Genomic DNA, 25,753 nt, shown 5'->3' on the forward strand with positions numbered 1-25,753 from the left:
TGTTCTGGAATTCCCATTCTTTGCAATGTTATTCATAATTTGTTATGATCCACACAGTCGAATGCCTTTGCATGGTCAATAAAACCCAGGTAAATATCTTTCTGGTATTCTCTGCTTTCAGCCATGATCTACCTGACATCATCAATGATATCCCTTGCTCCATATCCTCTTCTGAATCTGGGTTGAATTCCTGGCAGTTTCCTGTCCATGTTCTGCTGCAACCTCTTTTGAGTGATCTTCAGGAAAATTTTACTTGTGTGTGATATTAATATCGTTCAATAATTTCTGCATTTTGTTGGGTCATCTTTCTTTGAAATGGGTACAAATATGGATCTCTTCCAGTTGGTTGGCCAGAACGCTGTCATCCAAATTTCTTGGCACAGATGAGTGAATACTTCCAGCGCTGCATCCGTTAGCTGAAACATCTCAACTGGTATTCCATCAATTCCTGGTGCCTTGTCTCTCACCAATGCCTTTAGTGTAGTTTGGACCTCATCCTTCAGTACCATCAGTTCTTGATCATATGCTACCTCCTGAAATAGTTGAATATTGACCCATTCTTTTTGGTAGTGACTCTATGTATCACTTCCATCTGCTTTTGATGCCTGCTGCATTATTTAATAATTTTCCCAGTAGAATCTTCAATATTGCAACTCGAGGCTTGAATTTTTTCTTCAGTTCTTCCCTTTTGGTTTTCTACCTCCAGGTCTTTGCACATGTCGTTATAATACTTTACTTTGTCTTCTCAAGTCACCCTTTGAAATCTTCTGTTCAGCTCTTTTACTTTATCATTTCTTCCATGTGCTTTAGGTACATTCAAGAGTAACTTTCAGAGTCTCTTCTGACATTATTTTGTCTTTTCTGTCCTGTCTTTTTAATGATTTCTTGCTTTCTTCACGTATGATGCCCTTGATGTCATTCAACAACTCGACTGGTCTTCAGTCATTAGTGTTCAATGGGTCAAATCCATTTCTGAGATGGTCTCTAAATTCAGGTGGGATATACTCAAGGTCCTACTTTGGCTCTTGTGGACTTCTTATTCAACTTCCATTTGAACTTGCATATGAGCAATTGGCCCCTCGTCTTGTTCTGACTGATGATATTGAGCTTTCCACTGTCTCTTTCCACAGATGTAGTGGATTCAAATCCTGCGTTTTCCATCCGGTGAGGCCCATGTGTATAGTCACCATTTATGTTGGTGGAAAAAGGTATTTGCAAGGAAGAATTTGTTGGTCTTGCAAAATTCTATTATGTGATCTTTGGCATCGTTTCTATCACCAGGGCCATATTTTCAAACTACCTATCCTTGTTTCCAACTTTCGTATCCCAATTACCAGTAATTATCAATGCATCATGATTGCATGTTCAATCGGTTTCAGGCTATAGAAGTTGCTAATAATCTTCAACTTCTTCATCTTTGGTCTTAGTGGTTGGTGTATGAATTTGAATAGGCATACAACTGGTCTTCCTTGTACGTGTATAAATATTATTCTATCACTGACACTGCTGTACTTCAGGATAGATCCTGGAATGGTCTTTTTCACAATGAATGCAATGCAGTTCTACTCTGTCCTATAGGGTCACTATGAGTTGGAATCAACTTGATGGCAATGGTTTTTTTTTTTTTTTTTAAGACACTGTTCAAAGGTGGGAAAGGGTATATGATTGATCATCACATTCTGTGAAGGAGAGAAAGAACTAAGGATGGATCAGCAGATACTCATTAAGGCAGGTTAATGGACCCAGTAAGGTGTGGCCAAACACTGCCTGAAGGTGTTACTAAGACAGATACTGTGCATGGTGGGGGGTGTTTTAGGGGGAATGCCTAGCCCCATCTTCTGCGGCCCCACCCCCTTGACCTAATACTGTTCGTTTGTGCCCCTCTCTACTTCTGTTGTGAGCCATGATGTAAAATGGGTTTGTAGAGGGCTGTACCTCTCGGTAATTAATTGACATTACCCAGTGATGAGATTACAAGTTTTTACTTACTTACATAGGGGTTAAGATACAGATGAATTTAGTAAGATTCATTATGAGGTCAGTCCACCTCAGACCTCAGGGTGAGTTAACAGAGGAAATCTCTTCTGCACACATTAAGGCCCCAAGATACACTGCACATGAAAGACCACGAGGCAAAGGGGTCTAGGGGTTTACCTTAGAATGCACGGGAACAGGGAAAGGGGGTGAGGAAAGGACTTTTGTTCAGCAGCACCTGGTCTGACCATCCTGTTACCATACTGCTGCGTCTTTGTTCAGACTCAAACAGTATAACATGGGTGCATGACCAGAAAGAACACTCCCTCCCATTTTCTAGCTATAAGATTAAGTTTGTACACCTGCAGTTCCTGATTAATGATATAATGGGTTAAAAATCAGCTGGAGAAACTACCTCCCCTGTGGTGCCTACTTCAGTACAATTGTCAGAGTTGCTGGGAAGCAAATCTCATGCTGGGATACCAGTAGCTTTCCTCCAGCTACCCACCTTGCTTATCTGTTCATAGCAAAGGGAAGACCATCTCTGCACATCCTGCATGCCTGTATGCCACTCCTGGCATCACCAACAGACTGGCCTAGGGATACATCCTTCTTCTGGTGCAGCTTCCCAGATGCTGTTCACATCTGTGAGGCTGTTCCCACTCCAGTCTCGGGCCAACCTAACTTCTGAGGAAGGCCCACTCCCATCTGCCCTCTGGCTCCGAGGGCACATTGGTCAAGGCAGGATGAGGTTCTAGGGCAGGCAAAGCCTTTTTTCCAGTCACTCTGAAGCTGACCATGGGATTTGGGAATCCTGATGGGGATACTGGAACACTGAGCATCCCCTTGGGATTTCCTCTGCTTTGTTTTCCCTTCTTTAAATGGATTGGCATCAGGTCAAACTTTTTACAATGACTTTTCAACTTTAGGGATAGGAAGGGGCACAGCCCAGGTAAAGCCTGGAGGTGAAACAGCCTGGTAGGTTTTAGGCAAGTTGGTTGTCTCCACTGGAGCCTCTTATGCTGCAATATAGAAAAATCAGAGAAGGGTCACAGGATGAGTAGGGGTCAATACTCCACAACATTCATTTATGGAGTGCCTGCTGTATATAAGGCATGGGTCTAGGATCAAAGCAGTGAACAAAACAGGCCAAAAGTTCTAGTGGGGGAGACACAAAGCAGGGTGTCATGGCAGTACATGAAGAACAATAAAGGAGGGGGGGTGCATGGATGATCGGAATTTTAAACCAGGCAGGAAGAGCAGCAAGGCCTCTGTGACACTGGAGTAAAGACATAAGTGAGGAAACCACTCAGATATAATAAAGGACACAGCAAATACAAAAACCCTGCGGTAGGACCTGCTGTGTGTAGCACATAAAGATGGTTTTTGTGGAGTATATGGCATGAAGAGGGACAGAATATATGTTGGGGTTTGCTTTGAGTTACTGATTTGTTATTTTAATTACGCAGGTCAGGACTTTAAGGAGAATGAGTTGGGAGAACTGTGACAGCAGAAGGGAGACAGGGGTAAACAGTTGACCCAGGTGATCTGAAAATACTTTTATCACTGAAGCCCTCTTGAGTGTAGTAGTTCACAAGAGACTATGCTGTGAGCTAAATTAGTGTCACCAGACACTGTCTGGGAGATAACAGCAGTAAGAAGACATGGTGTTTAGCACTAATGGGCAGGCATCAGGCATTGTCACAAGAAATTGGCTGTCGGAAGTATTAGGCATCAAAAGAAAATGCACTGGGGGCTCATGTAAGTCTAAGACACCCAACTGATGGGTAATGAGGGGGATTACAAGTCATGATGCTTGGAGCTAACTGGGGTCATCAGACACTATGAGGGTATTGTCTGTATACATGAAGAATTTTTTCATTTATTGTGGTATCTCTTCCTTGATAAAAATACTCAGTGAGGGATTGGATATGTATGCATAGCTGTGTTAAACAGAAGAATGAAAACATACAACTCTGGCAGACAGTATGTTCTGCAACATACACCCCAAAGAACTTAAGAGTTTATCCCTATTGTGTATATTGTTCTACCATTCCACTTGTTGGCGTTGTACCCATTCTAGACTAACACGATTATCATTAACATAATTTAATCTTTTCTATGAAGAATTTGACAATAATGATCCACCATATTTTCATTTCCTTCCCAAGATGACTGGCCCAAGATTTTATGATGCTAGTGACAATGTGGGAAGATTCCCCCTCATTCAGTGTCCTCTTAGAGTCCCTCTTCTGAATAGTCACGTGTGACATCCGGATGGAAGCACCTCTACCTACAATAACATACATACTTTTTATATTGCATGAATTCAACAATGTACAATCAGACCTGACCTCGGTTTTCTTAGTTTCTCTCAAGTGTGAATATTCTGATGCACATCGAGCACAGATTTCTGAAAGAAACCTTTCCCACAGATGACACACTTGAAGGGTTTGTCTCCAGTATGCGTTGTCTGGTGTTTATTCAAATTTGACCTATCAGTGAAGGCCTTCCCACACTCAGTACAAATGTAGGGCTTCTCTCCTGTGTGAATTCGCTGATGCACTTGGAGCTGTGATTTCTTAGTGAAAGATTTCCCACAGTCACTGCATTCATAAGGTTTTTCTCCTGTATGAATTCTCTCATGTGTAATCAATTCTGAATTCTGCCTGAATGTTTTCCCACATTCAAAACAGACGTAGGGCTTTTCTCCAGTGTGAGTTTTCTGGTGCTTACTGAGATTTGACCTGCCACTAAAGGCTTTCCCACACTCAACACAAACATAGGGTTTCTCTCCTGTGTGAATTTGTTGATGCACTTGGAGCTGAGATTTCGAAGTGAAGGATTTCCCACAATCACTGCATTCATAAGGCTTCTCTCCAGTATGGATTCTCTGATGGGTAATGAAGTTTGACTTCCGGATGAAGGCTTTTCCACACTCAGGGCATACATGGGGTTTCTCTCCAGTATGAATTTTCTGATGCACACTGAGTACTGATTTCTGGTTGAAGGCTTTCCCGCATTCATGGCATTCATACTGTCTCTCTCCACTATGAATTTGCTCATGTATATTGAGGTGTGACTTCTGGGTGAAGGCTTTTCCACAGGTAGTGCACTCATGAGGTTTCTCTCCAGTATGAATTCTCTGATGTGTAATCAAGTCTGATTGTTGAGTGAAGGCCTTTCCACATTTGTGACATCTGTAAGATTTCTCTCCTGTATGAGTTTTCTGATGTGTAATGAGATTTGACCTACTGGCGAAGGCCTTCCCACATCTAGTGCACATATAGGGCTTCTCTCCTGTGTGAATTCGTTTATGCACATGGAGTTGTGACTTGGAAGTAAATGATTTCTCACAGTAACCACATTTATAAGGTTTCTCTCCAGTATGAATTATTTGATGTGCAATCAAGTGGGCCTTCTGGATGAAGGCCAGCCCACATTTCATGCATAAATATGATTTTTCTCCAGTATGAATTCTCTGATGAACTGTGAGTGCTGACTTCTGAGCGAAGGCTTTTCCACAATAACTGCATTCATAGGGTTTCTCTCCAGTGTGAATCCTCTGATGTGTAATTAGCTCTGACCTGTAGGTAAAGGCCTTCCCACATTCAGTACAGATAGAAGACTTCTCTCTAATTTGAGCTTTCTTATGTGTAATGAGCTGGGAACTGCTGTTGAAGACCTTCCCACATTCAGTAGATATACAGGGCTTTATTCTTGTGTGAATTCGTTGATGTACCTGGAGTTGTGATTTGGAAGCAAAGGATTTCCCACAGTCATTGCATACGTATGGCTTTTCTCCAGTATGAATTCTTCTGTGTGCAATCAAGTGTGTCTTCTGGATGAAGGCTTGTCCACATTCAATACATATAAAGGATCTCTCTCCTGTATGAATTTTTTGATGCATCTTGAGAGTGGACTTTTGCATGAATGCTTTGCCACAATCACTGCATTCATGGTGTCTCTCTCCAGTGTGAATTTTCCAATGTATACTGAGATCTGAACTATAAAAGAAGCCTTTTCCACATTCACTGCATTTATAGGGTTTTTTTCCAGTATGAATTCTCTGATGCCTGAAGAGAGAAGACATATGGAAAAAGGCTTTTCCACATTCATCGCACTTAAAGGACTTCTCTCTAGTGTGAATTTTCTGGTGTGTAATATAGTCTCGCTTCTGTGCAAAAGCCTTCCCACATTCAATACATATATAGAGTTTTTCTCCTGTGTGAAACTTCCGACGTACCTTGAATTGCAACTTCTGAGTGAAGACCTTTCCAAATTCAGCATGTTCATCGGGTTTCTCCTTAGTATGAATTTTCTGATGTTGGGAAGGTGCTTGTTTATAGCTGAAGATTTTTCCACATTGATTATAGTCCCCTAATTTCTCTCCTGTTGGAGTATTTTCATGATCCATATTTGAAGAAATTTTACCATACTTGACAATCTTATTAACATTCTTTGATGTGCTGTTTCTATTATGACTGTGTAAACGTAAATTACATTTCAACCCATTTCCAAATGAGTCATGTTGATAGGTTCCTTCTTGGGAAGGAATAAGGTTTGGGCTCACATGAATTATTTTTCTTATGTCCTTATGTTCATAATCCTTCTCTGTATTCAAGATCTTCTTCATGAAAACAACATGACTTAAAGATTTCTTTTCTTTTTCCTGATAGTTCTCTATCTGGTCACCAATCTGCTGCAATTCTTCTAGAATGAGATACAATAAAAACCTTATTTGTATTACTACCTTCCCTCTCAATATGGAAAGAAGCTTTTATACAAATTCCCTGCTGCTGGGTTTCAAACCCAAATTCCTCTTCTCAAAGGAGAAGGAGTAGATGATTTTAGCTTAGAGAACTGCTAGCAAAGGCCAGAGGAGAAGGTACATATGGCTCATCCAGGCTGAAAATAAGAGACGAGGGTGAGGGTGAGTCATTGGATGAGAAGGGTCGTAATGGTGGTGATAGGAAACATTCTGGAATACAGTGCAACAGTTAGAGGAAATCAACTAGATGAAAACATTGCAACACAAACAGAAGTAGAAAGAATAAAACAAAGAACAAAATATACAGCACAGTAACAATTATTTAAACTAATGATACATATCCCTAAATCATTTTAGATTTTATAAGAGCATTTATAAGTCAAAATATATATCAAAAAAACATATATATACACATTATCAATACATACGTTTTAATCATATGAAACTCATAGAACAATTGCCTACAGTGGAAAGAGACACAGGTATGGGGTACAAAGAGAAAAGGGAATAAATCAAGGAATAAAATAAGAGAGACTCCTCACCTAGACTGATGATGATAGTGTTTCCTGAACTGAGGACTATGATTAACGCAAACTTGTCACGTGAAGCACAGAAATAGAGTAATAACAAAAATCAACCAACCAGCCAGAGACCACAGTCAATGTGAAATCACTCAAGCCACAGTGGAAGGAAGTGTCAGGAAGGATGATCAATAATGTCAAACGCAGCAGAAAAGTACTCTCCAAGGTTACATGACAGTGATCTTTAAGCCATAGATTAGAGGAAAGGCATGAGGAAGGCGGGGAAAGTGAGAAATCTCATGGCAGTGGCTACAAAGAAAACGGAAAGAAAATCTGGTTGGAGATGAAGTTCTGAGGCATCGCACAGTAAGAAAGAAATGAAAAGGGTTTAGCAGGAGTGGGAGTGTGATGCATGGCAATTTTGAAAGAAAGCAGATCCATGACTGCCTGAATGTGTAAGGAAAGAATGTAGGAATATGGGGAAGGTAGAAAGAAAAAAAAAAGTTAGAGAAAAGGAGCATAACAAAGAAAGTAAGGTATTTAGAAAGTAAGATAGGCAGGCTGGCATGTGATCCAGAACCCAAAAAGCCAAAGCAAGAAGAAAGTTGGAAATGACAAAGGTCATCCATGTAGAAGGCATTTAATTATCTGAGGCCAGTGTCAAAGGTCCTCAAGAAATACTAAAAATTTAGAACCTTCCAGAAAAACCATCTTAATAGCATTTTAAAGGTAGCAGCCTTTCTCAGGACAACTAATATTTACTCCCCTATCTCCCATCGGCCTGGGTCACACTCACTCACCTGGACAGCTCTGATGAGGGCTCTCACCCTGCTCCTTTCCTTGCTCCACCGTGAAGAAATCTGGTTTGGGACCCTGATACCCTATTCATGAAAAATGACAAAGGATTGGATCCACCTAAATATGTCTCAGAGGCCAATCAATAAAGCCTTGTTCTTCAATGCTTTGTTTTTGGAAAAGTAACCATTTATCCCTGGGAATACAGTACTCTGTGTCTGTGTGGTGAAGAATTTAACTTCACCCAAAAAGAGGTCTGGCCTTTGTCCTGGCTCCTGGGGGGTAACCTCTACATCCTTGAAATTTCCTGAATGACAGTAGTGTCTTTGTTATTCACAGAGGGTCCCTCAGACCATACTCAATAGTTGATGCTAACAATATGACTCATGATAGGGCTGGTCAAACTGATAGTCTTAGGGTAGGAACTGGCCAGACAGGAAAGACCAATGATGTGATTAGAGAGTTGAGACTTTGAGCTACATTATATCACCCCAACTTCAGAGAGGGAAGTGGGCTGGAGACTGATTTCAATCACATGGGAAATAATTAAATCAATTGTGCCTACACAAAAAAGCCTCAATAAAAATTCCAGACACTGCAGCTTGGGTGAGCTTTCTGAGTGGGCAATATTCCATGTGTATAGATACACATCAGTACTAGGAGGGTTAATACATTCCCAAAGACATGGAAGCTTCATGTTTGGAACCCTCTCAGATTCTGTCCTGTGAATCTCTTCCTTTAGTTGGTTTTGATTTGTATCTTTTTGCTATAATAAAACTAATTTTAAGTATAGTGCTTTCCTGAGTTTTTTAAGTTGTTCTAGTGAATTATCAAACCTGAGGCAGTCTGTAGGGACCCCTGAATTTATGGCCAGCTGCTCTGAAGTGAGGGTGGCCTGGGGATCATGAACTTCTGGCTGATGTCTGAAGCAAGGGCAGTCTTGTCGGTACACTGTGCCCTCTAACCATGCAGTTTGGCTAAAATCTTGTAGTTGATGTCATAAGTCTTGGGCAAACTTGGCAGTCTACAGGACTGTGCCCTTAATCCAGGCAGTTCAGCTAACTCTGGGTAGTTCCCCAAAGGGATGATGAAATCTGGGCAAATCAAGGACAAAATCGTCATATACTTCCGATGCCCCAGAGCATTCAGCAACAAAGAATGGAAGCACTCTCCAAGAGGCCGTCTCTATCCAGGTTACTTACCTACTGAAAGCAGGTGGCTGTAAGTCTCCAACATCACATCTCGGTACAGGTTTCTCTGATCAGGGTCTAAGTACTGCCACTCCTCTCTGCTGAAATCTACAGCCACATCCTTGAAGGACACTAATTCCTGTAATAGTACATTCCTGTTCAATGTGAGCAGTCGTCTTTGGGGGATGGAGAAATGATATTTACGAATATGGAATGTGGATTTTGTTTTTGTTGTCAGGAGCCCTGGCGGCACAGTGGTTAAGAGCTTGGCTGCTAACCAAAAGGTCAGCAGTTCAAATCCACCAGCCACTCCCTGGAAACCCTATGGGGGCAGTTCTACCCTGTCCTGCAGGGTAGCTATGATTAAGAATCAACTTGACAGTAACAGGATTGGTTCGGGTTTACTAAAAGTTCACCTCCCCTTTTCCCAACATTTTATTATGAAACCTTTCAAAGTTACAGAAAATTTAACAGAATTACACAGTGAACACCTGTATACCCACTGTCTAGGATCTATCATCAACATTTTACTCTACTCACACACATCTGCTGTTGTTAGGTGCCATCAAGTCAGCTCTGACTCATGGCAGCCTTACGTACAATAGAACAAAACATCACTCAGTCCTGTGCCATCTTCACAATCGCTGGTATGTTTGAGAACTCTGTTGCAACTATTGTATAGTGCCTTTCAATCTAGGGTGCTCGTCTTCCAGCACTATATCAGATAATATTCTGTTGTGACCCAAAAGATTTTTACTGGCTAATTTTCAGAAGCGTATCTTCAGGCATTTCTTCCAGCTTTGTCTTAGCCTGGAAGTTCTATTGAAACCTGTCCACCGTGGGTGAACCTACTGATATTTGAAATACCAGTGGCATAACTTCTGCCATCACAACAGGACGCAAGCCTCCACAGTACAACAAACTGACAGATAAAAAACGGATCGCACATCTACCCATCCCTTTATCCATCACTTTACTTTTTTGATGCATTTCAGTATAAACTGCGGATGCTGGTATCCTTTCTCTCTAAATACTACAGAATGCAAATCATTAACTAGAGTTTAACATTTGCTTACTACTTTTTAGGTAAAATTTTCATACACAAATCTTTAGTGTACCATTTGAAGTTTTGACAAAACATACATGAGTGTAATACAGGAATTGTTTTTAATGATATTTCATATACAATGCATATCAAATATCTAGTTTTTCGTATTTTGTGGAATAAAGACATCTAAGAAACATCTTCTGCTATTCCTTGTGTATTAGTCAATTATTCTTTGTTCAAAACTGAAGATTGAGGCTCCTCCCCCAAGATGGCGACATAGGTAGTTGAGTGTCTCCATTACCCAACAATTTAAGAAACAAAATAGCACAAACGATACGGTGGAACTGATAGACTCAGACCTCTAGTGACTAATCTAAGAAATAAAACACCAGGGTGAAGGCAGACGGAAGAGCAAGACTACAAGGCAGGAAAATCTTTCTCTCCATCACTATGACCTGTCCAGGCCACATGTAATTCTGAGCTAGAAACAGCCAATGTTGGGCAGAACAACCGCCCTGTGAAATACAAACAGGCAACCGTGCTCCCTAGGGCTAGGACAGCAGTAGAGAAACTTAGGTCCGTTATTTCGAAGTCTTAACATCAGTCTGGATGGAGCCAGGAAAAGAGACAAAAAGTGAGATCCTCAGAAGAAATCAGTCCCCTCCCAGTCCAGCAAGACTAAAAAAAGGGGGAGAAGGAAACGTATTGCCTACAGGCTCCATAACAAAAGAGACATGTTGAAACTCAACGGATATAAAAATAGGGTGATTCTCTGAGCACACCTTCAGAGACTTAAACCTTTCCCAAATACCTAAAACCTATGAAATCAGATCAGAACATTTTATCAACCAAGGAACTGCCTGAGGCCCCACCACAGGACAGGGAAGAGCAGCACACACTCCCAGAATGGCTGGCTGACTCCCAGGACAGGCAGGAAACCCTGGTGGCATAATGGTTAAGAGCTAAGGCTGCAAACCAAAAGGTTCCAATCCACCAGGCGCTCCTCGGAAACCCTATGGGGGCAGTTCTGCTCTGTCCTATAAGGTCACTATGAGTTGGAATCGACTCTACCACGAGTTTGGTTTTTTTGTTTCCCCCAGGCTTTGCAACAGCACAATCTGGAAAGGCTTCCTGCAGAGAAAATTATCTTTATGTCCCTCCAAAGACTCAAACAAATGGTTAGTCAGTGCTAGAAAAACCAAGGGCCAGAGAACCAAAAAGACAAGCTTCTCTTGGCCCTGCCGTCTGTCACCACCACTCTGCCGCAGGGCCTCTTCTGAGCCTGCAGCCGCCAACTCTGCCGCCGAGCCCCTTCCGGGCCTGTCACTCTTTTCAGGGTGACAGCAACCCACCCACGTTACAGCTCTTTTAGGAGGTTCCTAGGCCACAAAACAAGTCTCAGTAAATTTAAAAAGACCGAAATTATGTAAACCTGAAGACTGAAATCTCTTGACATCTTCTTGCAACCGAATGAACAACCTGTGATACTAGCTTCTGAGCAATTTAGGATCAATCATTATGCTACTCCTGGAAACACAGAAATGAATTATTAGTTTCTAGTCTTCTAGCAACTTGAAAAGACTTGGAAGATAAACAAGACTGAAGTTTAAAGATAAAAAAGAGACACAAGTTCACTAGGTTTTAAAAGGTGAGGCACACTGAGGGCTCAAAAGAGGGAAAAGTACATTCTACATGGAGTAAGTTTACACTCTCTACAGTGAAGGAGTTTAAGCTGTAAGATGAGAAGTCTGATACAGAGTGAGGGTGGGGAGATATTTCCCAGAAAAGACAAAGCAAATACTACAGATAGAAAAAGACGTAAGTCTGGGGAACAGCAAATCGTGCTGTATATCGGGGAACAGACTGCATGATGTGTCAGGAAGGTGGCTTTGGGGAAAACCTATCATAGAACAAGTACAGATTCTTACACTTTAAGTAAAAGAATTAAGATAATCAGATTTGTATCTACAAGTTTTTTTTCTATAAGTGTACTGAAGGATAGCCAAGTATCTGGTGAGAAAAAGTTCTTCTTTATAGAGTGATTCTGACTAACAAATGAAGAAGTTAGAATAGAAGTAGAATATTATTTTGTTAACTCCTAATGAGATAGGGTCAGCAAAAAAGAGGAAGACCCTCCACAAGATGGACTAACACAGTGGCTGCAACAATGGGCTCGAGCATAACAACAACTGTAACGACGGCGCAGGACTGGGAAGTGTTTCTTTCGGTTATACACAGGGCTGCTATGAGTCAGAACCGACTCGACAGCACTGAACAACACAATGAAATGATGGATTTAGACAATAATCACGAATGTATGCTCAAATGTATAGGTGAAAGGCTGAAGGGAAGCTTATAATGGATATCAGCTGATAATATATGCACCCACTAATCAATCTTAACATCACAACAAGAGTTAACCCGTTATTACATGCCTCCTGACATGACACAATAATTAATTTCATTATATCACATTAGAAGTATTCTTGCCAAAACAAAAATCAAACCTGAATCTCATCAAGCCTACAGATCTAACTACCATTCAATTCATAGGCAATGTGAAGAACAGAGGAACATACTGAACAATATCAAGACCAACAATATCAGCCAAATCCAAATGACTAGTTTCTTCAAAAAATAAATTACAAATACAGGGGAAGTCAGCACAACTGGACTAAACCAAAAGCTAAGAAGTGTCCTGAATTCAACCAAACACTTCGAGGGAAAAGGTAGGAAGGGTCAAAGATCTGGGGACCACGGTTTCGGGGGACATCTAGGTCAATTGGCACAACAAAGTTTATTAAGAAAATGTTCTGCATACCACTTTGGTGAGTGGCATCTGGGGTCTTAAAAGCTAGCAAACAACTGGTCCCAACCCACTTGGAGCAAAGAAGAATGAAGAACACCAAAGACACAAGGAAAATATGAACCCAAGAGACAGAAAGGGCCACGTAAACCTGAGGCTCCCTCAGCACGAGACCAGAAGAACTAGATGGTGCCCAGTAACCACCAGTGACTGCCCCGCCAGGGAACACAACACAGAGTCCCTGATGGAGCCAGAGAAAAGTGGGGTGCAGAACTCAAATTCTAGTAAAAAGACCAGACTTAATGGTCTGACTGTGACTGGCCCCTGGACTCTCTGTTAGCCCAAAACTAAAACAACTCCCCAAACCAACTCTTCAGACAAAGATTAGACTGGACTATAAGACATAAAATGATACTGGTGAGGACTGTACTTCTTAGCTCAAGCAGACACGTAAGACTAAGTGGGCAGCTCCTATATGGAGGCGAGGTGAGAAGGCAGAGGGGGGCAGTAGCTGGTTGAATGGACACAGGAAATACAGGTAGAGAGGAGTGTGCTGTCACATTATAGGAAGAGCAACTAGGGTCACATAACAACGTGTGCATAAGTTTTCGTATGAGAAACTGACTTGTAAACTTTCACTTAAAGCACAATAAAATAAATAAATTACATAATAAATAGTATGAAGGGGAATCTTTTCGATATTGTTGCTGTTGTTACACGCCATTGAGTCACTTCTGACTCATTGTGACCCTATGTACAAGAGAACGAAACACTGCCTGGTCCAAGCCTACTATTGCTATGTTTGAGCCCATTGTTGCAGCCACTATGTCAATCCATCTTGTTGAGGGTCTTCCTTTTTTTTGCTGATCCTCAACCAAGCATGATGTCCTTTTCCAGGGACTGGTCCCTCCTGACAACATGTCCAAAGTAAGTGAGAAAAAGTCTCATCATCCTTGCTTCTAATGAGCATTCTGGCCGTACTTCTTCCAAAACAGATTGGTTCATTCTTATGGTAGTCCACAGTATATTCAATATTCTTCACCAACACCATCGTTCAAACGCATCAATTCTTCTTTGGTCTTCCTCATCCAATGAGAAAAAAGAAGCACACTAACCAAATGAGATCTGCGGACCCTGCCTGGGTCTTAATTAAAACAAACCGACATTACAAAGACACATGTGGTACTTTTATTAGAGAAATGTAATCAAACTGGGTATTGATATTAAGGAATTACTGTTGTTTTAGATATGGGAAAATGGCCTACTCGTTAAGTCAATCATAAAGAAGGGGAAAGAATTATTATACATACGTACAAAAGTATTTATGATAAAATATGGTGTCTAAGGTTTCTTTTAACTCTAGTAGGAGGAAAGTAGTTTTAGATGAAATAAGACTGGTAGAATACTGATGACTACTGAACCTGAGTGACAGTATGGAGGAATAAGGGTTTCTTACACTATTCTATTTCTGTACATATTTAAATCTTTTCATAATAAAATGTGTGTGTGTGTTTTTCAGGCAGATGGCCAAGGGCTACCTTTATTTTACTTTTTTACTGTACTTTAGGTGAAAGTTTATGGAGCAAATTACCCATTCCCCATTGCTGTCAAGTAAATTCCAACTCATAGTGACCCTATAGGACAGAGTAGAACTGCCCCATAGAGTTTCCAAGGAGCACCTGGTGGATTGGAACTACCGACCTTTTGGTTAGCAGCCATAGCTCTTAACAACTATGCCACTAGGGTTTCAGTTTCTCATTAAACAATTAATACATATATTGTTTTGTGACATTGTTTGCCAACCCCAAGACCTGTCAACACTCTCCCCTTCTCGATCTTGGGTTCCCCATTTCCATTCATCCAGTGAAGCTCTCACTTGTCTATGCCAAGAAATTTGGAAGATAGCTACTTGGCCAGCCAACTAGAAGAGATCCGTATTTGTGACTATTCCAAAGAAAGGTGATTCAACCCAAAACCTGTTGCTGTCGAGTCGATTCCAACTCATAACAACCCTATAGGACACAGTAGAATGGCCCCATAGTTTCTAAGGAACAGCCGGTAGATTGGAACTGCTGACCTTCTGGTAAATGCTGTAGCACTTAACCACTACACCACCAGGGTTTCCAGGTGATTCAACAGGATATGGAAATTACTGAACAATATCATTAATATCACACACAAGTAAAATTTTGCTGAAGATCATTCAAAAGCAGTTGCAGCAGTACATAGACAGGGAACTGCCAGAAATTCAAGCCGGATTCAGAAGAGGACGTGGAATGAGGGATATCATTGCTTATGTGAGATGGATTCTGGCTGAAACCAGAGGTTTACCTGTGTTTTACTGAGTATGCAAAGGCACTTGACTGTGTGGATTATAACAAATCACAGATAACACTGCAAAGAATGAGAATTCCAGGACACTTAATTGTGATCATTCAGACCCTACACATAGACCAAGAGGCAGTCATTCGAACAGAACAAGGGGATGCTGAGTGGTTTAAAATCAGGAAAGACGTGTCAAGGTTGTATCCTTTCACCATACTTATTCAGTCTGTATGCTGAGCAAATAATCTGAGAAGCTGGTTTATATGAAGAAGAATGGGACGTCAGGATTGGAGGAAAACTCATAAACCACCTGATATATGCAGATGACACGACCTTACTTGCTGAAAATGAAGAGGACATGAAGTACTTACTGATGAAGATCAAAGACCGCAGTCTTCGGTATGGGTTACACCTCAACGTAAAGAAAACAAAAATCCTGACAACTGGACCAACAAGCAACATCAAGATAAATGGGGAAAAGATCGAAGTTGTCAAGGGTTTCATTTTACTTGGAAATACAATCAACACCCATAGAAGCAGCGCTCATGAAATCAAACAACATATCGCACTGGGCAAATCTGCTACAAAAGACCTCTTTAAAGTGTTAAAAAGCAAAGATACCACTCTGAGGACTGAGGTGTGCCTGACCCAAGCCAAAGCATTTTCAATCACCTCAGATGCATGTAAAAGCTGGAGAATGAATAAGGAACCCAGAAGAATTGATGGCTTTGAATTACGGTGTTGGCAAAGAATATTAGATATAACATGGACTGCCAGAAAAAGGAACAAGTCTGTCTCAGAAGAAGTACAGCCAGCGTGATCCTTGGAAGTAAGGATGGAAGACTTCATCTCATGTACTTTGGACATGTTATCAGGAGGGACCAGTCCCTGAAGAATGACATCATGCTTGGTAAGGTAGAGGGTCAGCGAAAAAGAGGAAGGCCCTTGATGAGATGTGCTGACACAGTGGCCGCAACAATGGGCTCAAATGTAGCAATGATAGCGAGGATGGCGCACGACTGGGCAGTGTTTTGCTCTGTTGTACATAGTGTTGCTACAAGTTGGAATCCACTTGATGGCACCTAAAAACAACAACAAATACACACACACACAAATGAGTGCATGTAAAACTGGTGAAATCTGAGTCAGGTCTGGTTTTGATATTTATACAGTATGTCAGCACTGGGGGAAACTGGACGCAGGGTTTGGAGCAGGGGAGACTCTCTGTACTATTTATCCCAACCCCTCATGAATATACCATTATTTTAGAATAAAAACTTTAAAAATATATTACTAAAAGATAGATTATTCTGAAACATAGAGGATAACTTAAAATGCGCAAGACCGAAAGGCCGGTCAGGAGACCTACTCTACAATTCACATGAGAGAACATAAATACCTAAAGCAAGACTATAGTATTAACAAGGATGTAGAAGTAATTGGTATTACTTGTTAACAGGGCAGAACTGATCTCAATCGTGAAGATGAGAAAAAGGAACTCAAATTTAATTCTCAGTTGTCAGTTTTGTGCAGCTGTGTAGATTCTGGTGCCATAAATGGGTCTGAAGACTAGAGAAAAAGGATGTGGAAGGAGGAAAGGAACACTGAATTAAATTTTGCACATATTGTGATTTAGATGACAGAACATACACAAGGATGTACACCAGTCACCTAGATGGAGAGACAGTGTGGAGATGAAAGTTAGGAGTCATAAACACAGCAGGTCACTAGATTCAAGGAGGGAATGAGCACTCAGGAGAGACACGGTATATCGATACTTGTGGTTTTCGATTTCTAAAATTATGACTGAAAGCTATCTTTTTGGTTTTTTCATTTAATTGTATTCAGAGATTATAGTCTGCTTCTTTGTGATGCACTAATTCTGTTTCTGGGGTTTAGAACACTGGTATTTCCTTGAAAATGTTCCCTGTATACTCGAAAAGAACACATGTGCTCTAATTTTTCTCTTTCACAAACTACATGTTCACACCCCACACACACCAACCTCCACACACAAAATACCCTACCATCAAGAACTTAATGAGGAATCAGGAAGGTATTACGTTAGTTCGGAGCATGGTTTTGACTCCTCACCAAACACACTTACTGGAAACAGTTTGTCCAGAAATAAATCTCACTGAAAGATAATAGTAAACACCTCCTGGTGTATAAAGACACTATAATCAAAAATGATGGAAAAAACGAGAGATTGAGAAAACACACTGGAAATACACTGCCACACAGTAAAAAGGAAAACATTTTGTGTGTAGCAGGAATTTGCACTCAGCAATCCTATCCCGCTCACAGCATCAACTGTGCAAACTAGTCCAGGAAGACTAAGATCACCCACTCACCTCTGATGTCAAATTGTGTGGTATATTCCATTCTATTCCATACTCGTCACTTGGATATCTTAGCTTCCCTTCCCTGGTCAGTTCAGACCCCAGTTGCCCAGGTAGCCTTTCTATCTCATCCCTAGACACCCAGGCCTAGGTCATCTCATCCTTAGTCACCCAGGGTGAGGTCAGCTCATCTCTAGACACCCAGTCTAGGTCAATGAGTGCCAGCCACAAGCTCAGAGTCCACCTAACTCCCTCTACTTCAGACCAACCAGCCTCAACTACTCCATTTAGGTCTGATAATTCACTGGAATGATTTACAGAGCTCTCTGGAAACACACCTGTGGTAAGCTTTAATATAACAGAAGTGGATATTGAAAATATGCACAGGGTGAGGTTCAGGAGGGGTCCCAACTCGGAGCGGCAACATCTCAAGAGGACATGCGTACCCTCCCAAGAACAGATGTTCACTCTCACCAAACAGAAAATGCTCTGTATCACTCTTGGAGCAGAATTTCTCCCTGCCAGTGCAGTTCTTGGAGTAGAGATGCCCCTTGCCAGTGCAGCTCTTAAGAGTTCTCCGAGCTCTTATAGCGCTCCGTCAAAATTTCAGAGAGCTGTCATCAGAGCCGCTCTCAATCAGGTCCTCAGACAGCTCTCTGTTGGACCAGCTTTCGGTCAGGACGTTGGATGGCTCTCCTGGCACAGCACCTCCTGTCCCTCACCCTCAGCCATGTGCCACCACCTCAAGCACTCTTGGCTGGGCACTGCCTCTGTTTCTCTGCTCTTGGCTGCCTGCTGCTCTCCAGTCTGCCCAGCTCTTAACCAGTACAGCTCCATCTGGTACAACTTTTAACCAGATTGGAGGGTTTCCAGGACAGGCTTCCATGTTCCAAAGGATGCACCATGCCTCCTGGCACTTGTCAAACAGAAAACTCCATCTGAGCCTCCATGTTACAGGGCCTTTATGAGCTAGTCCTCTTGCTCCTTTGCCAGTTAACGGGCAAGCTACTTCTCAATTACCTGAAGGGGTTCCCTAGCCAGACCAGGCAAAACTAACAAACCCTCAGGGGTAGTCAACAACTTAGGAAATACCCTAAGGTCAATTTTCAAACACCAAGGGCAAAAGGCCACTAAAGGGAGCTCACTGTATCACAGGCGTTGGTCCAGCCTGAAAGAACCAAGAACGAAGGCCACGTAAGGCAATCCCACACGTTGCACATACTACCTACCTAACCGTTACTATCTACTCAATTCCAGCCCATAGCAACCCTACAGGACAGAGTAGAACTGCCCCATAAGGCTTCTAAGGAGCAGAATCAACTAGGCGACAACAGGTTACACCTGGCACACACCCACTATGAATTCAAGGAATTCACTAAAACAATTAACTCCTTAAAACAAACAGAGATATAAGAATCCAAGGAAGAAATAATGAATAGGTGGAGTAAGGAAATGGCTATTTACATTTTTGAAAAATAAATTGGCAGACCTAAGTGAAAAAAAAAAAAAGCAACAAAGAAATGAAGACCTTCCTGAAAGGAAAGACACTACCAAAACACGAAAGTAAAGACCAGATTAAGACAAGTGAGCAACATCAAACGGAAATAACGGAAATAAGGATGTTTAAAGGATAATACAAAGCAAAACAAAAACAGACGTCCACGTCCAAGAAATAAAAGAATCCTTTAAGTGGAAGAATAGAACTTTCATCATTATTCACAGTGCAAATTTAATAAATTGTTTAAGCGATTAGAATAAAGTTAAAAAGGAGACACTAAAAGCACCAAACAAAAATGAGCTCAAGCCTTCCGAATTACCAGAAAGAATATAAAACAAAGCAAAAATACATAATATATAGTGTAAGATATAAAAAAAAAAAAGCAGCACCTATATCACAACGTAACACAAAATGCAGCTTTCCGCTGCTGTAGAGAGGAAATGAAAAAGAGGTCTGAAAGATGACAGCATACAAGCAAAGGCCTATCTGGAAATGCTAACAGAGAGGAAGCAAAGGTCTCCAACTTAATATCAGACAGAGCTGAATACTGGGGAAAAATATTAAATATGACAAAGACACAATCCAAAGTGAATTTCAGATGCCGTTGCTATCACTCCACCAAATTACACAGCATCAAAATTTACAAACAGAAACTATAGGAACATAGATAGAAATATCATGGTGGGGGGCTTTAATAATACCTCCCAACTCCAGGAGATAAAGTGGAAAAAATGAGAAACAGTTTAAAAACTTCAGAGCTATGTAAGATAAATCCAATGATATATATGAAATTCTATATTCTAAAAACAAATTTTTCTTCAAGTACCTACGGAACATTAAAGAAGCCCTGGTGGCACGGTGGTTAAGCCCTCAACTGCTAACGGAAAGGTCAGCGGTTGGAACCCACCAGCCACTCTGCCGGGGAAAGCTGTGGCAGTCTGCTTCCGACAAGATTCCAGCCTTGGAAACCCTACTCAGTCCTACAGGGTCTCTATGAGTCGGAACGGACCCACAGCAGTGGGTTTGGTTTTTGGTTTATGGAACGGTAAGAAATATTAAACATAGAATTTGTGCCCCCAAACCCAAAACATTTAATAATGACATTCCAAAAAGCTGAATTAATGCAGATAAATCTCTCCAACTATGCAATCCCAATTTTATTAAAATTAGAATTTTTTTAATGAAAATCTTAACACCTAGAAGTAAAAATGTGGTAAATGATAATTAAGTATTTGGTGGGAAAATAAAAACATTATTCAAACCACAAAAGTGACCAACTTCCCCCTTATTCTGGCTAATATGAGTGAATGCTGCTTCTTTACCAATTATACCGTTAGCTTCACTCCATTCTCCCTATGTTCTAGACAAAATTATTAAGATACCCAATCACACACTTACCCCACAGCAACAGAAGTGGAGATGCACTGAGATTCAGCTCACTGCCCTAGACCAAAATCCTGAACTAAAATGCTACCACTTCTTACACATCCAATAGAAAAACAAGACATGACAGGAATGTCCACTGCTGCATTGTTCATAATGTATTTTGCCAAACAGAAGTTAAGAAAGCAATGTGCAAATTGTGTCTAGCATGCCACCTTTTATGAACCGGAGAGAAAAAAAAAATCTCTGTTATTTTTATGTGTGTAAAGAAACTAAGCAATCAGATAAAACTAATAAAATTGGTCATCTGTACTGGAGCGAGCAGATGAAGGTCAGAGGTAAGCAAACAACAGTCCCCTCCCTCACTAACACACTTTTCCCTGTACTGCTTTTTCTATTTATTTAGTTTTTTGAAGTAGATGTATGTATTCAAAAAATTAAATTATGCGTAATAAACTCTCACAATATCTTCAGAGGGATAAGAAGTAATATTACATCTATGGAATAAGAACAGTATGTTAACAGAAAGGAATGTTTAAGGGGAAATGAGAGCTTTTAAAAATTAAAAGTGAATGAATATGTTGACAGCAGTAATGAGAGACTTAACAGAAAGAGAAGAGTAAAGAAATAGAAAAGAGTGGAGGAAAATAGGATGGAGAATCAATGTCTGACAAACAGAAATTTCAGAAAGACAAGAAAAAATGTTTGTGTATCGGGAGACAGTTTTGGAAGAAATGAGGACTTTCAAACCCCTGCACAAAAGTGATTTCTAACCAGCAATTCTATTCTCAGCCAAAAGATCAATACAGCGTGAGGGTGATATAAATGACATTTTTCCTCGATATCCCACCTCTCCACTACCACACAACTGGCCTCTAGAGGCTGAGACATTAGCCATGTGTCACTCGCTCTTGACAGGATAATCAAGATTTATGTCAGGAGCAGCAGGACTAGAGTCTGGCTGCTTTCTGTGGCCAGTGTGCCTCTGCCCTGAGGTTCTGATGACAGATCAGAGAGCTCTCCCAAGATGAATTCCCACCCCAGGGCTCCTCCTCCTCCTCACCTCACGTGAGCTGCCATGTTCCTCTGGAGCCAGGACCAAGGATTCCTGGGGCAAGGTCCAATGAGCTGACATGTCCACAGTGGGCTTCAACTCTTCTTCTCTCAGCAGCCTGAACCCTGATGGACATCTGTAACTCAACCAGAGCTGCTAGGGAGAGATGGGCTAGAGTCTGGAGGACGATCTGGCCCAAAGGCTCCCCCAAAACACAAAGAAACCTGAAAAGACATGTCCACATGGTCGGTCATAAACATTTTCTGGGAACACCAAGGTGCAGGCCCCCACATAACAGTTTGACAATACAGTGGCTCTCAAACTTGAGTATGAATTTGAATCACCTGAAAGTCTTGTTAAAACAGCTACAAATTCTCAGGCCTCACCCCATAGCTTTGGATTCAGTGGGTCTGGTGTAGGGCTCAAGAATGTGCACTTCTAACTAGTCTGCAGGTGATGCAGTGCTACGGAGAATATAAAGTCTAACAAAACCTTGTCTAGGAATTAGTCATGGGAAAACCACAAGAGTACAGTAACATTACTGAAGGTTTGCACTGCAGCTCTACCGCCATTCAGCTGTCAGAATATAAAGAAGTTACTTCAGTTTTAATTTCAAAAATGAAGATGAAAATGCCTACATCACAGAGTTATGAAAGTTAAATGAGACGATGCTTGTAAAGTACTCAGCACCTCCACGGCACACAAGAAGCACGTATCAGCAATTACCATGCAAGGTGCAAAGACACTTTTCAGGTACTCAATTTTCACAACAATCCTGTCAGCTAAGTGTTGTTACAATTACTATTTCACACCTTTTATAGAAGAGGACAGTGGTGCTTAGAGATGTACGCAATAGGTACAAGGACACATTGAGTAAGTGGAAACCAGGGATTCCAATCTTGCCTGCAAGGCCTTACGCAACAGACCCTCAGCCACTCTGCCACAGGGAACCTTCTTCAGGGTAGCCCCAAAATGTTACTGCCATTTCCTATTGACTTCAAAGAGCTCAGGCTGTGGGTGACCACGACTGAACTCCTTGCCAGTCGATGTGTATCCATGGCAACCTACACAGACCACCCTCGTTATAGATTCAATTGTGTCCCCAAAAAATATGTGTTGTAAATCCTAACCCTATACCTGTGGTTGTAACTCCATTTGAGAATGCATTCTTTGTTATGTTAATGGACAGTATCAATGTAGGGGGCGACTTAAGCCAATCTCTTTTGAGATGTAAAAGAGATTAAACAAGCAAGGAAGCAAGCAGAGATAGGGGAAGGTAGATGTTATGCTACATGAAGATCAAGGTGCCAAAAAACAAGGACCTTGCCCCAGAGCCAACAGAGAAAGCCTTCCCCTAGAGCTGGCACCCTGAATTAGGACTTCTATTCCCCTAAACTGTGAGAAAATAAATTTCTCTTTGTTAAACTCACCCACTTGTGGTATTTCTGTTATAGCAGCACTAGATACCTAAGATAATCCTCTTCTGACAAGAATTCAAATGTAAACTCAACTTTCTCAAGGCCTACCTCGACTTCGAGAATCAGTACATCTACCAGGGCCTTTAAACACCCATGAGGTCTGGCCTGTCAACAACTTGTTACAGGGCTACTATCTGCCAATCACTGATCATCTATCCTTAACTATATTTAAGTAATGTAATTCCCATTTTTTCTAACTTGGTAAATTGATTTTATGGTTCATATTAAAGCATAATTGTGCAAGAAAATGATGTAAGTGAATACTGAGGGGGCACTTGCACTATCAGATATTAAAACTTACTATTAAAATAAAATCAAAACAAGAAAATCAATAAATAAACCAGGCAATACTGATCTAAATAAGTGACAAAAATAGCATTTAACTGAGCGTGCCCAAACGCTCATTACATAAATGCCACTGACATAACTGGCCATCCTCCTGGAACAGAACAAACTAGAACCCCACCACACACCGTACATGAGACTCCATTCCAGAAGGACTGAACATTTAAGTATCTAATTTTTAAAAACCCCAAAGAATATTAAACTTTAGGTAAATGCATTTGTATAACATTCTGGGAAGGTGGGAGGGAAATTATTATACACAAGAGAAAACCCAGAACCTATAAAAGAAAAACATATATGTCTGATGTTTCTTAATTATGTTAAAATATACCTTAAGATTGAAAATACACCTTAAAATTGAAATAAAGATAGTAGAAAAAAGCTGGACAAAGAATATGAGAATTCAAAGAAAAGGAAATTTAAATAGCAGTAACAGAAAAAACACGAACTTTTGTTAAAAGAAAAATGCATTAGTGCAATTAGTTACTATTTACCTCAGAATGGTAAAAACAAAAAAAGGAACAATATCCAGTGCTAGAAAGCACTTGAGAAATTCAGTTAACATTGTTGGTGGGAGCTTGAATTGATAAAATATCCTTTTAGTCACTTAAACATATCTATTATGAAAAATATGTGTAACTGTTCCCAATAATATAGCTTCGAATATATAAAGCAGAAACTAACAAAAAAGACAGGTGAACATATCATCTTTCCAGTGTCAGTAGTTTACCTTCCTCTGTAATTAAGAAGACCAAAAAAAAAAAAAAAAAACCCAATAGTTAATAATTAGCGAACACACACTGTTTCATGTAACAGATGATTTATGAAAACTGACCATGAACTAGCCATAAAACAATTTTTCAACTCATCAAAGAATGTGCATTATACAGAGGACATTATTCGAAAATTTAAAGAGCACTTCTTATGAGTCAAAGAAAAAGTAACTGAAATTTAAAAAAGAGAACACGCAGCACTTGAACAACAATGAGAATGTTACATACGGAGGTTTGTTCGTTCATGTTTTTATAGGGGCGCTATGAGTCGGAATCGACTCGACGACACTGGGTTTGGTATATTAAAGGCTGAAAATTAATTAGCTTAACTTTCAACTCATTAGAAAGCCAGTTCATCACAAATCCCACCGATGACCCCACACTCTCCGTCATTGACCACAGACCCCCATAACCCCAACACCCCAAACCATTCATCTCAAAGATCTCATCACTGACTTCAGAGACCCTTATCACTGACCTCACACACCCGCCATTACTAACTCTACAGACACACCCAGTCAAGGACCCCGTAAAACCCGTTGCCGTCAAGTCCGATTCATAGCGACCCTATAGGACAGGGTAGAACTGCCTCAAACTGTTTCCAAGGAGTGGATGGTGGAACCGAACTGCTGACCTTTTGACTTAGCAGCCGAGCTCTTCACCACTGCGCCAGGAGAACGCCTACTCACGACCAGCCAAACCACCTCAGAGGCCGCTCCGCGTTAAACCATAGAGCTGCTTGCGGCAGGCGCTGCCAGACAGCCTTCCGGGGACCACTTCCGCTTCCTGTCCGGCCTCTAGCTCCTCCCACAGGGGCGGTCGGTATTGCAGGCTCACAGTCACCTCAGAAACCGCAAGCGGCAAGCTGTTAACGCAGCGCCGGTTCTCTAACGGGGACTTTGTTCTGTTTCGGAAAGAGGCGCTGTAGACACAGAATATGGCCGCCCCCACAGGACAACGCTCTATACGGGCCGCCATCGTGGAATCGAACTCTGAGTATGGTCTTTGCTTGGATAGGCTTCCAAAAAGAGGAAGAAATTGGAGCTCGGGGTTGCGGCACTCTGTGTAATATTTGGAAAAGCTAAATCGCCGATCGGAGTGCAGCACGGTGCGAAGAGCAGGTCTCTGCGGGGAGAAACCACCAGGGAAGAGAGGGAACTAGGGAGCCAGGGAGGAAAGGCACTGGGGGAGAAGGAGATAGGTCTTGTATGCGACAGCCAGATCCTGGGGTAAAACAGCACGCTGGTTGGAGGAAGTATAGTGAAATCAGGGTAGTACAATCCGCTTTTTGGAGAAAGGCTCCCAGAGGGTGGAGCAACCACCAGACTTGAGTCCAATACAACTAGATGGTGCCTGGCTATGAGCACTGACTGCTCTGACAGGGAGCACAATAGAGGGTCCCGGACAGAGCTGGAGAAAAATGTAGAACAAAATTCTAACTCAAAAAGAA

General features: G+C 41.3%; 1 protein-coding gene across 2 annotated transcripts; it reads right to left on the bottom strand.

Annotated features, from left to right (window-relative positions):
- Positions 1-1,611: 1,611 nt before the first annotated feature.
- Positions 1,612-25,502, bottom strand: ZNF585A (zinc finger protein 585A). Of its 2 annotated transcripts, XM_010601591.3 has the most exons (5): positions 24,938-25,498; positions 21,717-21,931; positions 9,264-9,390; positions 8,067-8,147; positions 1,612-6,687 (listed from the first exon to the last, which is right to left on the bottom strand). In XM_010601591.3, exons 2-5 carry the CDS (start codon positions 21,786-21,788, stop codon positions 4,349-4,351), a joined length of 2,619 nt encoding a protein of 872 aa, XP_010599893.1. In that variant the 5' UTR covers positions 21,789-21,931; positions 24,938-25,498; the 3' UTR covers positions 1,612-4,348. The 2 variants fall into 2 exon arrangements, with proteins under 2 accessions (XP_010599893.1, XP_023397230.1); XM_023541462.2 differs by lacking the exon at positions 8,067-8,147 and having other exon boundaries at positions 24,938-25,502.
- Between the last annotated feature and the right edge of the window lie 251 nt (positions 25,503-25,753).

The sequence above is a fragment of the Loxodonta africana genome, chromosome 11 (assembly GCF_030014295.1).
Source record: "Loxodonta africana isolate mLoxAfr1 chromosome 11, mLoxAfr1.hap2, whole genome shotgun sequence".
NCBI lineage: Eukaryota > Metazoa > Chordata > Mammalia > Proboscidea > Elephantidae > Loxodonta > Loxodonta africana.

Coding starts and splice junctions, on each gene's coding strand:
- ZNF585A (XM_010601591.3), bottom strand. CDS start 21,788: ATGTCAGCTCATTGGACCTTGCCCCAGGAATCCTTGGTCCTGGCTCCA. Junction 8,148..9,263: donor CAGCCACCTGCTTTCAGTAG/GTAAGTAACCTG, acceptor TTTCATGAATAG/GGTATCAGGGTCCCAAACCA. Junction 6,688..8,066: donor CCCTCATCAGAGCTGTCCAG/GTGAGTGAGTGT, acceptor ATCTCATTCTAG/AAGAATTGCAGCAGATTGGT.